At 36.1% G+C, this 15,077-nt stretch overlaps 1 protein-coding gene across 1 annotated transcript; it reads right to left on the bottom strand.

The window, feature by feature from the left end:
- Positions 1 to 3,079: 3,079 nt before the first annotated feature.
- LOC139960044 (uncharacterized) lies at positions 3,080 to 13,159 on the bottom strand. The gene is made up of 7 exons (XM_071958068.1): positions 12,700 to 13,159; positions 12,239 to 12,354; positions 11,621 to 11,777; positions 10,878 to 11,088; positions 7,124 to 10,067; positions 6,535 to 6,633; positions 3,080 to 6,382 (listed from the first exon to the last, which is right to left on the bottom strand). Exons 2-7 carry the CDS (start codon positions 12,339 to 12,341, stop codon positions 6,147 to 6,149), a joined length of 3,750 nt encoding a protein of 1,249 aa, XP_071814169.1. The 5' UTR covers positions 12,342 to 12,354; positions 12,700 to 13,159; the 3' UTR covers positions 3,080 to 6,146.
- Between the last annotated feature and the right edge of the window lie 1,918 nt (positions 13,160 to 15,077).

The raw sequence follows: 15,077 nt of genomic DNA, 5'->3' as shown, positions 1-15,077 counted from the left end.
CGACTGCTCTGAGCAGATGAGTTGGGGAGCACTATGATCAACTTTGAGCTCTTCTAACTTAAAATGTAAACGGTCATGCATGGTGGCAAAAGTTGGATGTATTGTGATAACCCAAGCCATCAGCTATCATATGGTGGGTAGGACATCTCAGTTGAAAACTTCTATCTATGTTTAATTGGCCTTGGAAAGGGACAAATTTAGTGTGTAAGTCAATGGGAGCAATTAATTGTGGTGTACACAGATGGAAAACGGACCAACCATTGGGGGTCATGTGACTGCTCCCCGGTGCTACTATTATAATATTTCAACCTTTGTAAGTTCGAAGCGATAAGTAGTTCCGTAGAAAAGAGAACGCCACTATAACGGACATTTACGATAAATATGAGAATAACTGCTTAGGTTTGGATGATAATGATGGTGAAATTTAGTTAGTTTGTGTCAGAAATGCATGGACCCTGGCTACTATTCGAACATACTGTCAGAGCCTTATTGTAGATTTGCGTACGGCGGTCTCTCCTATTGTGTTACGCGCTTGTTTAGTGAACCAGAATGCAAAATGCATTGAGGTTTCGATGACTTCAATGCACTAGACTTCTGCTTGTTAGTATAACCAGAACTAGCTGTTACTAACACTATGGCATGCTAACACAGGTCAGTCTACTGTACGTGGCTATACACACCTCGATCAAAAGCAATAGGGTTCTTGTACTCAATGTTATGAATCCACACACCAAGTATTACAAAACCAAACCAAATCTCTAATAACTTCGCACATTAGGGTTGCAGAGGAGTCCACTTATGGACAAGTTAGATTGGAATATGCCCACGAAACTTCAAAGAATCAACTTTAAAGAAGCTAATACAGGTCACTGGAGGTCAACCTGAGGTCAAAGGTCAACCAAATGCAGTTCGACTGTTGTATTACAATAGCGTAACTCTCAACCCTGTCAGTGGTAGTTTCACAAGTTATCGAAAAAAAAAACACATTTTGACCCATAAATGACCTTTGGTGACCTTGGATCACATCACGGTTATTTTGGAAAATGTGTCCCTACTTCATTCACAACTTGTGCTAATATACCAGCCATGTCAGACTTCGTGACTAGAAGTTGTTGCAAAAATTAGCATAAGTTGGGAGTTTTTGGCACTTAATCAACCTTGAATGACCGTGAATGACCTAATGGTTTTTATCAAAAATGTTCTTCTTGATGATGTGCACTCTGTCCTAAAATCCCAACCTTGATGGACTCTTGGTTCTCACGTTATTGCAAAATACTAGTTTTTGACCCCTAATTGACCTTTGTTGACCTTGGATCATATTACCGTTATGATTTGAAACGATCCCTTACCCCATTTACAACTGATCCCAAAATATCAACCATGTCGGATCCTGTCAATGGGAGTTATTGCTTGTTTTAATATTTTGGTTTTTGGCCTCTAACTGACCTTTGGTGACCTTCACAGGCACCACAAAAAATAGGGCACATCTACCCAATGTGGTACTCATATACACCAAATATTAGATTGGTCCAAGCTTCCCTACTTGAGATACCGTGTTTACAAGCCAGGCGTCACACACACACACACACACACACACGCATACATGTAAATGCCCTCAATCGGGGACCATATGTTGATACTATGCAAGTGTGGACGTCTTCATATCAAATTATTGTTTACAGGTTACAAGCGTACTTCCTTGATTGTTAATAAAACATTATGTAAATACCTGATTTGTTTATTTTTGTCATCATTTACGATCAATTATCATTATGTGATTTTCCACATGCAACTGTGGACATAATGAAAATATATTATCCAATCGTGGACACACAATAATGTGTGTACTTTCCACATACCAACTGTGGATGCGAAGGTAATTCTATCCAATTGTGGACACATTAGCGTAGAGTTTTCCCAAATCTAACTGGGGACATGTGTGCATAGCATCTGTATATGCCAGGTACTTGCAACACATGACAGCTCAAACCACCACCCTATAATTTCCGAACACAAACATTAGGAATAGTCATTATTTATGATCAAATACCAATATGTGATATTCCACAATTCAACTGTGGACATCATGGGAATACCGGACTATCCAATCGTGGACAGGGTATAGTGTGAGTTAGCACATGGCAACTGTGGACACAACGGGAAGGCAATCCAATGCTGGAAACACCGTAGTAGTTTTCCCAATTCTAACCAGGGACATGTTTGCATATCCTCCATATGCAAGATATTTTTAACACGTGACAGCTCAAACCACCACCCTACTGTTAAAGGCATATTTTCTGTACATGTAAATAACACAAGTGCCACGTTAACATCATAATTAGTCATCACTGGCGATCAACGTGATTTTCCATATCTCAACTTGAAATATTGACACTGAATACCGTACTATCCAACCGAGGACACGGTAGCTTATAGTACGGTGTTTTCCCATATCAACTGTGGATATGAATGAATACTATCCAACTGCGGACATGCTGTGTCTTTAGTGTGGAGTTTCCATATATTAACTGTGGATTTGAATGAATACTATCCAATTGTGGACACAGCGTTTATAATGCGGAAGTTCCCAATGTCAACTATGAACTTAATGAATACTATCCAATTGTGGATGTGCACACTTAAGCAGAGGGTTTTCCAAAATCTAAGCGGGGACGTGTTTGCACAACCTCTGGATATCACAGCTATGTGTAACATATGGCTGGCTAAATCATCCTACAAACATGGAAGTATTACATTGCTGAAAGGTTTTATTTCTGTACATATATGTAACAGATAACCATTTGTTTGTCTAAACTATATTGAGCTGTAAACTTTTGTGTAGTTTAGAAAGACATATAAAACAGCTAACCAGTGAAGCCTCAGAAATTAATCTGACATTCTCATGACACAATCAGTGGCGGGGTCCAAGTCTACAAAATGTTAAAGCTCAGTACGAAATAAAACATCTCTTCAGAATTAGGTTTGAGCTCCAATGTTGACCTTTACCGATGCAAAGAATCATGAAATGTACAGCATAGACAAAAAACAATGTACAAATAGACAATAAACAATGTACAAATTGTTGTTCCAGTTCACATGTATTGTCATGTAATGCAGCTCCTTTAGAGTATTTATCATATCTACAGAGTAGACTTGACACATGGTAACGTCACATCTCACTTGTTCTTTGCATGTACTATGCACTGTGAACAATGCACAGGCTTCTTAAAGAGTAAACTACAATGAATCATACATGACAACACTATATTTGGGCCAATACAGCAGATCTACAAGTTGCAGAAAGTGACTTGTGGTGCTACATGCCTTCATCATTGTCGTATGACCTGTTGCTATTCTATGTGAATAATTCATTATAGACCACAACAAGTATAGGCCTACTAACAGCAATAAAGTAGTAAGAGACATTATATGATATGCCAACTATGCAAGCAAATACATGAACAAGCTCAGGTACAATGTCCCTTTAATATCTAACAAAAGTGAATCCTTGCTCAGGTTGACAATCCATCAGCACAAGTCCTACTTGTATTTAATATTGAAGTAATGAGATAAACTGCCACTTGTTGTCATGTTAAAGAGCAGGGTATGGTAACCACATACTAGGGCTATTCTTAAATGCCACTTAATGAAACAAAATTAAAGTTTTTAAACAGAAAAGTTTAAACTTTGATAACTACAAATCATCCACATGCTTTCACTGATTGGTAGTTCATTCAAACACTCTTCACTGGTAAAACTTAAAAAGGAACTCACTTGGTGAACTTTATAACATTAAACTTCACTTTAAAGGAACAAATCTGCAATCCTGTCAACTTCAATTAGAGTAACGCACCCACCCCTCTCACTTTTCCACACCCCCCTCTAGAAAGTGACTGGTAAAATAAGTAAATAAAACAACTTGCTAAACTTTAAAACACTTTATCTTCAACTTTTGAAACATGTTATCTTTAACTTTAAAACACTAAAACTTTAAAACTATATAAGCAACTATATAATCTTTAATTACAGTTAAGCACCCACCTCTCTTACTTCTCCACCACCCCCCCCCCCCTCACACACTCCTTGCTTCACCCACCATATTGAAGGGATGATGCTATCACTTACAGATGAAACCATATCATAGGATTATTTCACAAACTATTTGTTCTTGTATTGATAACAATTTCACTGTAAAATTAAAAGGATATCTAGAAAGGTGACTGGTAAAATGTGTAAATAAAACAACTTGCTAAACTTTAAACACTTTATCTTCAACTTTTAAACATGTTATCTTTAACTTTAAAACACTTTAACTTTAAAACTATATAAACAACTATATAATCTTTAATTACAGTTAAGCACCGACCTCTCTTACTTCTCCACCATCCCCTCCCCCCTCACACCCTCCTTGGTTCACCCATCATACTGAAGGGTTGAAGCTATCACTTACATATGAAACCATATCGTATGATTATTTCACAAACTATTTGTTTTTGTATTGATAACAATGTGACTGTAAAATTAAAAGGATATCTAGAAAGGTGACTGGTAAAATGTGTAAATAAAACAGCTTGCTAAACTTTAAAACACTTTATCTTTAACGTAAAACATGTTTTCTAAACACTTTAACTTTAAAACTATATAAACAACAACATTTACTTTAATTAGAGTTAAGTACCCACCTCTCTCACTTCTCCACCATCCCCCCCTCCGTCACACCCTTCTTGGTTCACCTACCATATTGAAGGGATGATGCTACCATCTACAAATGAAACCATATCATAGGATTATTTCACAAACTATTTGTTCTTGTATTGATAACAATGTCACTGTAAAATTAAAAGGATATCTAGAAAGGTGACTGGTAAAATGTGTAAATAAAACAACTTGCTAAACTTTAAACACTTTATCTTTAACGTAAAACATGTTATCTAAACACTTTTACTTTAAAACTATATAAACAACAACATTTACTTTAATTAGAGTTAAGCACCCACCTCTCTCACTTCTCCACCATCCCCCCCTCCTTCACACCCTTCTTGGTTCACCTACCATATTGAAGGGATGATGCTACCATCTACAAATGAAACCATATCATAGGATTATTTCACAAACTATTTGTTCTTGTATTGATAACAATGTCACTGTAAAATTAAAAGGATATCTAGAAAGGTGACTGGTAAAATGTGTAAATAAAACAACTTGCTAAACTTTAAACACTTTATCTTTAACGTAAAACATGTTATCTAAACACTTTTACTTTAAAACTATATAAACAACAACATTTACTTTAATTAGAGTTAAGCACCCACCTCTCTCACTTCTCCACCACCCCCCCCCCCCCTTCACACCTTTCTTGGTTCACCCACCATATTGAAGGGATGATGCTACCATCTACAGATGAAACCATATCATATGATTATTTCACAAACTATTTGTTTTTTTGTTGATAACAATTTCACTGTAAAATTAAAAGGATATCTAGAAAGGTGACTGTTAAAATGTGTAGATAACACACCTTGCTAAACTTTAAACACTTTATCTTTAACGTAAAACATGTTATCTTAACACTTTAACTTTAAAACTATATAAAAAACATCTACTTTAATTAGAGTTAAGCACCCACCTCTCTTACTTCTCCACCACCCCCCTCCCCTTCACACCCTTCTTGGTTCACCCACCATATTGAAGGGAAGGGATGATGCTACCATCTACAGATGAAACCATATCATAGGATTATTTCACAAACTATTTGTTCTTGTATTGATAACAATGTCACTGTAAATTTAAAAGGATATCTAGGACAAGTTGACTGTTAAAATGTTACTGGTAAAATACTCCACCCATCATTTTACTTATACATAACTACCAATACTATAATTGGTAAACTAATCATAGTGTATTACAAAATCACCATTGTCACCAACGCAACTGATAAACCTTTAATGCATAAAACAACTTAAAAGGTACTCATCAATATAGACCTCAATGAATGCATCAAAGACTTGACTATTTGCATGTTAAGTTTTGGAAGGTCTTTCACAATCTTTTTCTCTGGGATTGAGCAGGAACAAGAAGGCTTTATTTGAAAGAAAGTATAAGTGTAGTATATAGTAACAGTAATGCAAAGACCATGATCAAAGGTACTATAGTGTCACAAAACTCAATGGATCGCTTTTTCTATTTTGGTTTCGAATGAAGTCTTTGATGTTCCTCCACGTCCTAGATTGTAGTGTTGGCTCAGCATGTATAGCTGTCATGATCTTGTCTTTTCCAGGAAGATTGTTCTTTAGAAAGCAGCTCTTGAATATTCTTGCTACAACTTGCTTTTCTTCTGTGGTCCATGGCTTCTTCGTTGTGTTTTGTTTTGTCTTCTTTACACCTGATCAATTAAATAACATGTATATATAATGAGATTTATAAAAGATTGTGTGAAAGTTCTTTCATGATCTTGTTGCAAATTGAAGTTCTCACACATTACAAAAGACAACTTGTAATAACCTTTAAAATTCACAATTGATAGCATTTGCATACCTTCACTTGCTTTGACCTTGGAGTCTGTGTAATCGGATGCAGTGGATGACACCGCAATAGTACTGTAATCATCTTCAACGTCTTCATCACGTGGGACCTCTGGAAAGTGGATAATTGTTACCAATTAGCACATCATCATTAGTACTGTTTGGCAAAAAGTTTAGTTCAAATTATTTACAGTTACTTGCAATGCATGTGAGATCACTTCATAAAAGAAATTTAATGAAGTTCTTACTACCATGGCTGTTCGTTAGACAAAGGTGCAGCTTAAAGCTGAAGTGTTTCAATATCATGTTTAAAGGTCATCATTGAAATGACTAAACGCCGAGTTCTCATGTTCCAAGGCTAGACATTACAGTCACAAACTAACAGATACCTGATAAGCATTAATGCAGGTAGATAAATTTGTGTTCAGATCAATTACACCTCTCTAATGTACTGATGAATAATGTAATGAAGGGTGTAATGATGGATTCTTCTAACATACAGGACAAATCATCGCTCTTCCCATTACTACTTCGAGTACAGAATTTAATATAATAAAACAGTCTGCTGCTTTTTCCAACTAAAAACAAGAAAGTATTATCACCTTCATCAGGCTGTATTTGGATTTCATCCAAGCTCTTTCCAACTACATTTTGGAGGTTGCCATTTTCTATGTTGAACAAGACTTTAGACACTTTTGCCACTTGCAACGTCTGATCAGGTAATCTGTAGTATTCTCTGTGTGTCCTAATGTCGTGTCCCATGAAACGAGCAATGATGTCAAGTTCATTGTCTTTTAAGTTCATTATTTGGCAAACTGTCGCAATGTGCTTGCGAAGGCTTGTCGATGTTACATACTCAGGATGGATCGCCCCACAATTCCTGGCATGTGTTCTAATCACATCAGGTCCTCTGATATGACCTTCACTGTGCAATGTTGCAAAAATGTACGGATTTGTCTCCAAAACACCAGCCTCTCTTCTTCTCTGGTAGAGTAGATCCAATGCTTCCTTCAACTCGTTTGTCATTAACACTGGAACAGTTCTAGTTTTCTTTCCGATTATCTCTACTCGCCACAGTACTTTGCATAGCTCCTGTTCCAATTTTGATAATCCTTCTACCGCAACTCCATTACCACCCTTTGTGCATTTGGTTAGGTCTGATGTCGTCATTTTTGCAACTTCACCTGATCGCTTTCGGTTGAACACTATCAAGGAGGCGAGGGTCACTTCAGCTAGGTCTTTCCAGGTATGTTTTGCGTCATTTGGTTTACTTGTTGACTCATTCTTCAGTACATTCACTCCACATGCAACTTTGTCTTTGAGGTACTTGGTTAGTTTGACAATATCACTTGTGACTGGGAGGTACTTTGGTTCATTTCTCTTGTTCTCATTTAGAGTTCTCAAAGCATGCGTTGAAACAAGCTCTTCCCACTTCATGTTATACAGCTCAATAAAGGCTTTGCTTCGCTTTTCAAGGTCAAAATCACCTTTCATTAGAGCATCACCTTTTAAGATTTCTGCAGACTTCTTCAGGCTGTGACCAATTTTTAGTGCTAGACTTGGTGTCTCATAAAGGTGGCTATCAGCATCAAAGCCTGATGTCTGGCGTGTGGCGTTTACAACAGCTACAAACTTCTTTGGATCGATCAAGTCGGTTAATGATGCATTACTTTCACCAGTCAATTGTCTGTATTCAACTACCATGCGGCCAACTTCTCTTAATTTCGTTCTAATATATGTATACTGGTCTTTATCATGACCAAGTTTCAAGGCAAGCTTTTCTGCCAGCTGTCTGGTTAACGTGTCTGCTTTAATGAAACGTGCAACGCCTTCCTCATCACATCTAAGACTCGAAAAGATTTCTGAAGTTATCTTGGTTAGGCCAAATTCAGGCAACATCATTTTCCCTTCTTTAATGTAATTCCTCCTCTTTGCTGGTTTTGCATTTTGTGCGCCTACATGCTTTCTAAATGGACAACGGTGTTTCCACAGATCACTTTTGGCATAATAGCCAAAGCAATCACTGCATGGTAAGTAATCATCTGGGTCTGCCGTGAAATTTGGCCGGTAAACTGGAATCAAAACTCCTTGGTTTTCTTTCCTTACTTTTGCATTGTGTACAAAGTTTCCATAATTTCTCATTTTTGTAAGTCTTTTAGCCTTCAGCTCTGGGTCTTTAGTTGCCAGCCATTGAATAACTTCTGGCTCATCCTTATGTTCCTTAAATTCAGAGAGATGTCGAGGCAATTTTGCTTGGCTTGTTTGGCAAAATGGGCAATATGCACTCTTATCATATTTCCTTTTTCTACCATTATTTGTTTGCAACACCTGAATCCCACATGATCTGCTTGATAATGCTGAGTTACAACTGGTTTTTTCCTGAGAGCATTGGTTGATAATGTCTGATGAGCTGGATACACAATCAGTTTCTTCTTCACAGTTCTGTTTTGTATTGTGAGATGAACATTTTCTGCTTGAAGAGCTAGATACACAACCACTCCTCTGTGTGAATCGAGGTAAGGGTATGACATAACTTTCTCCATCCTCAGAATAATCAGATTCAGGCACATAGTCATCACTATGAGAAGACTCAGATTCTGACTCACTGGTTGAGGCATCACTTTCAGAGACTTCATTGTCCATGACTAAGGAACATGTTTCAGGCCCTTTAGCAGGTATGTCCTGAGTCATGAGTTGAGAATCAATGGTTGAGGCATTGCATTCCAAGGAGTCCTCAGTGTCCATGATCAGGGAACATATTTCAGATCCTATGTCTGACATATACTTTTCCAAAGAAAGTGGACTCTTTTCATTGAGTAATTGAGATGCATCTTTTAAAACGTTTTCAGTTTCCAAGTTCAGGACCAAAGAGCTTACTTCAGTATGCTTCATTGGAGTCTCTTTCATCAAAATCTTTGGTGCAAACTTCATATCATCAGCAGTCATGGGTTGTGAATCAGATGTTAAAGCAGAGCTGTCTGAGGGGTCTTCAGGGTCCATGAGTAATGAACATATTTCAGGTCCTTCAACTGTTATGTCCTTGTCTGGAGATGATGATCCCTTTTTATTTCGTTCCGAAACAGTCATGGGTTGTGTGTCAGAGTTTAAGGCATACCTGTTTGAGGGGTCCTCAGTGTGCATTACCGATGAACTTATTTTAGTTCCTATAGTTGATATGTCCTTTTCCTGAGATGATGATCTCTCTTCGTTTTGTTCATTAGCATTCATGGGTTGTGAGTCACTAGTTGAGACATCGCCATATGAGGGTTCTTTAGTGTCCATCACCAACGAAAATGTTTCAAGTCCTTCAGCTGATATCTTTGTGGGAGATGATGATTCCTTCTCATTTTGTTCACTCTCAGTCATTGGTGTGGGGTCACTGGTTGATGCATTGCTCTCTGGTGAGTCTTCTGTGTCTATGACTGACGAAATTAACTCAGAGTGTTGATCTGAAACTCTCTTTTCCAGCGATGACAAAATATCCTTTTTGAGAGATGCTGATATCCCCGTTGCCACAGATGATGTTGATCCATTTTCATTATAAGCCTGTAATATTCAGCAAAGTTAGTATACATCCTTAAGTCTGAGTAATGTGAGTTCGTTCGGTGATGATCATAGTTTCAACACAGTTTCACCTGACTGAATTATTGTCTGAGTTGATAAATCAGTCAGAACTACTTAATGCTGATGAATAAAGTCAATAACTTAAGAAACAAAACTCAAGTAGGTTGTTTCTTTACTGTCTGTCTACATTACCTGAGCACATTTTATATTAAATTGACACAATCAGCATACATACACAGCAAATATTATAGATTATTCTCAAAGTGATGCAACTAAATGAGATGTCTTTGAATATCCTAGAAATTCAATTAAAAGTGAAAGACGAGTTGCAACGTTGATTGGTTCCATATACTTGCTCCACTACTTTGCTGTATGAATGTGCTAAACACAAAGCCAGATAGCATATATACTATGGCAAACTATAAAGTTATAACTTTGGTGAGAACTATGTACAAAGTTACCTATTTTACAGTTCAGCTGAGAATAGCTTCTTCATAATAATTAACATTATAATGAATACAATAAACAAAACAAACTGACATGAAAGTAAACTTCATATGTTACTTCAAGCAACAACAAGAATATTAAAGAATAGCAAACGTTTTGAAACATTCACTTTCATGAAGTAGAAGACTACTTATACTGGGTTGCATTTTATTCATAGAGAAGCAAAGGAATTTCTCACAAAGGTATTCTAGATTTAAAGTTGCAATGTGATGTGTTGAACACTTGTTTCATTCTCATGATTCCCAGTAACAGAAGTCTTCCTTATGGTATAACCTCAATTTTTACCTTAGCTTGCTGCTTCCAGGGTAGATTAGACACACCGTAATCGTATAGCAGCTCCTCACCTTCTGCTATGTCAGTGAGGGCAAAAAGGCATATTACTGGTGTGCCTTCAAAATCAAGAATAGATGGCTTCACGTTTACTTCATTTTTCTCTCCGTGGTTTACCAACCGTCCCAATATAGGCCCTGTCTCTCGTTCTTCTGTTGCATCAATACTATTTAAGAAAATAAGGTCCATATTATGAAATATCATCAAGTCTACTCTTGATTAATCCTGTCACTTTAAGGATTAATAATTTGATTAGAAGATGAGTGATTGTTGACATGTCACTTACTACAGACACAAATGTAAAACGTTAATGAAAACTCAACAATTTCAGGATTACAATTTACTTCAGAGATTGGAGTTTGGGTTTCATTGCTTTGACTACTGTATAAATATGGAACAGCTAATATGTCTTCAGGCTTATGCATGTGAATTATTTACCCATATTTGAACTGTTTAAACCACAAATTACATATGTTTAGTGCTATTATTTCTGTATTTGACCATGTTGACTCGACTGTAGTACTAGAAGTATGCAGCAAACAATTTTGCATGCAAACAGTGTTTCAAATATATAGCACGCTGTTCAAGATGAATTGGCGAACTCCTTTACATTTGCACTCAGGCAGACAATTTAACAATTTGTTAAAGAGTAGAGTAGTACATGTTCTCACAAAAGAATCATTTGGTATTCAACTCACCAGAACTCCTTTCCTTTACATGAAATGAAAAATCTAAAGCCTGATGACCCTTCTTCCTCTTCAAGCTTATCTCCTTCATTAACTGACAGAAGTGACCCAGCATACTGCAGTAGAAACTCTCCTTTGGTAAATTTGACCTTCGCAAACACTCCTCTGCCTAGAACAGAGAAGAAAATCCAAGTTATTTTTTACAAAGTTCACTGCTCATTCTATCAAGATCACTAGCTGCACCTTCCCAACATTCAACAAAATGAACCCAAATTGGGAAAGACTTTCAAAACCACACAATTTCAAAACGCAGCTGTAAATTTTAATAGCCACTCATTCTGTGCCTCAGTCGAAAGGGTGTGCAATAATATGCCTTCACACCACATCCATACTACTTGAACATCCAAGAAGAACATCTTTTCCTTAATTCTCCAATGATCCTTTCCCCTCCTCGCCCCATTCTTCACTTACGTTCATTGTCACTCTCCTTTTGTTTTCACTTACTATTTATGCCATTGCTAACTAGTCCTATGTTAAATGTGAATATGTCACTACACAAACTTGTGGGTACTTCTGTCAAGGTATTCTTACTTTATTACAGCACAAGAAGTATAAAACTGAATTTGATACCTTTTTGTGGTATTTCTTTTACATAAAATCCATCTCTATCAGTTTTTCGTTTAACCATGGAAATGGCAACATCTTCTGGTTTCTCTCTTCTTTTCCTCCTCATTTTGTGTGTCAACCTGAAAAAAATAATTCATTTAATTGCAGCATTTTCAAATTTACTTTTCACAGAAGTCATAATGTATTTTAGATTAGATTGAGGTACAGTAGTTTAAAGGTAATCCATATTTCTTCTTTTCCTGTAGAAAATGGTAGCTCATTCAAACACTCACTGCAGAACATGATGATAAAATGATGATAGAAGTGGGGAAAGTTAACAATATACTTGGATATTACTGTTACTAAATTAAAAAAACTAGAGAAATCAAACTTTCGGAGGTAGTTTCAGCATCATCCCTAAATAAATTTCCTTCCAACTTATACAAACACAAGTGTACACAAGTGATGGGATACTATTTTCTTACCAGGTTTGATGGCAACTTCAATGTATATTATCATCAAGTAGACTATGATGATTATCAGACTGATGAGTAAGGCGGCTAAGCTGATGTACAATATCCATTCACCAGCACATTTCATTCCTTGCATTGCAGAGAAAAAGAAGAAGAAATGGAAAACTCAAACAAAATCTAGTCAAACTGTACTACTATTAGGTCCAATTCATGTTAATACTAATATTATCTGAATAGAAACATCATTGCTAAATTAAGCTTGCCATGCAGTATTGTTCTATGCAAATACACATCCATTGAATTTTAGTCATTACAAATTTACCATTTGTCTATAAAGGGAACAAGCAATCTGAAGGGTAAAATCATTTTACATGACAACCCCAGCACTTTCCATTTTGGCTGTATATTAAGTGTCAATACTCAATGTGTGATAGTGTTCTCACTGTATAGGACTTAAATATGCTAACTACAGGTGCTTGTTACTATCCATCTGACCAAAGACCTACTGCTGGGTACAAATCTGTATTTCAGAAATTAAAGGTATTTTTTACTCATTGCAAAGTGACATGTATAATGCTTAAAGGTGAATGAATAGGTTCTTGAATTGAATGTTTTAATACAGGTAACTACGTAGTTTGCTTTACTATGACAATGTCAGTTATCTCGCTTATTATAATACTTTTTGTGATTACTTTATTCATCTGACATGGTGGTGAAATGACCTAGAGCTGTCTAAAATATAACTGACAATACATCTTTATTCCTATGAATATATGAACACTGTTATATGAACACTGTCAGTACAGTAGAAATGTATTCTTGAACCAGCGGTTGAGAGTGGTATTAACCAGCAAAATCAGTGAACTGTGTTAGTTTGAACACACACATACCAAAGGCACACATCACACAGAAAGTTCATGCAGCAGATGGGAAAACATTCCTAGTTTAGACCTATGTACTGTAGTGTAGCCATGCAATTATTTGATAATGAAAAGGTGAATATAGCTTAAACATTTAAAATACAATAGTTAAGTGTTCCAATTTCCAATGAAACATCAACACTGTCAAGATTGACTATCTAATAGGGGACATATATCTACAATAATGTACCATAGCAACACAACACACAGAGAGGTGAAGCAGCAAAAGGGAAAACTGTGCTAGTTTAGACCTACTGTACTGTATCCCATGTTATTATTTGATATTGAAACAGATTAATTGACTTACCATTTAAAATAAAATAGTTAAGCATTCCTGTAAACATTCCACAAAGTAAAAGATTGACTATCTAATAGGGGACATATATCTACAATAATGTACCATAGCAACACAACACACAGAGAGGTGAAACAGCAAAAGGGAAAACTGTGCTAGTTTAGACCTACTGTACTGTATCCCAGGTAATTATTTGATATTGAAACAGATTAATTGACTAACCATTTAACATAAAATAGTTAAGCATTCCTGTAAACATTCCACAAAGTAAAAGATTGACTATCTAATAGGGGACATATATCTACAATAATGTACCATAGCAACACAACACACAGAGAGGTGAAACAGCAAAAGGGAAAACTGTGCTAGTTTAGACCTACTGTACTGTATCCCAGGTAATTATTTGATATTGAAACAGATTAATTGACTAACCATTTAACATAAAATAGTTAAGCATTCCTGTAAACATTCCACAAAGTAAAAGATTGACTATCTAATAGGGGACATATATCTACAATAATGTACCATAGCAACACAACACACAGAGAGGTGAAACAGCAACAGGGAAAACTGTGCTAGTTTAGACCTACTGTACTGTATCCCATGTTATTATTTGATATTGAAACAGATTAATTGACTTACCATTTAACATAAAATAGTTAAGCATTCCTGTAAACATTCCACAAAGTAAAAGATTGACTATCTAATAGGGGACATATATCTACAATAATGTACCATAGCAACACAACACACAGAGAGGTGAAACAGCAACAGGGAAAACTGTGCTAGTTTAGACCTACTGTACTGTATCCCATGTTATTATTTGATATTGAAACAGATTAATTGACTTACCATTTAACATAAAATAGTTAAGCATTCCTGTAAACATTCCACAAAGTGAAAGATTGACTATCTAATAGGGGACATATATCTACAATAATGTACCATAGCAACACAACACACAGAGAGGTGAAACAGCAACAGGGAAAACTGTGCTAGTTTAGACCTACTGTACTGTATCCCATGTTATTATTTGATATTGAAACAGATTAATTGACTAACCATTTAACATAAAATAGTTAAGCATTCCTGTAAACATTCCACAAAGTAAAAGATTGACTATCTAATAGGGGACATATATCTACAATAATGTACCATAGCAACACAACACACAG

Source organism: Apostichopus japonicus, chromosome 19 (assembly GCF_037975245.1).
Source record: "Apostichopus japonicus isolate 1M-3 chromosome 19, ASM3797524v1, whole genome shotgun sequence".
NCBI lineage: Eukaryota > Metazoa > Echinodermata > Holothuroidea > Aspidochirotida > Stichopodidae > Apostichopus > Apostichopus japonicus.
This window is presented reverse-complemented; position numbering and strand designations above follow the sequence as displayed.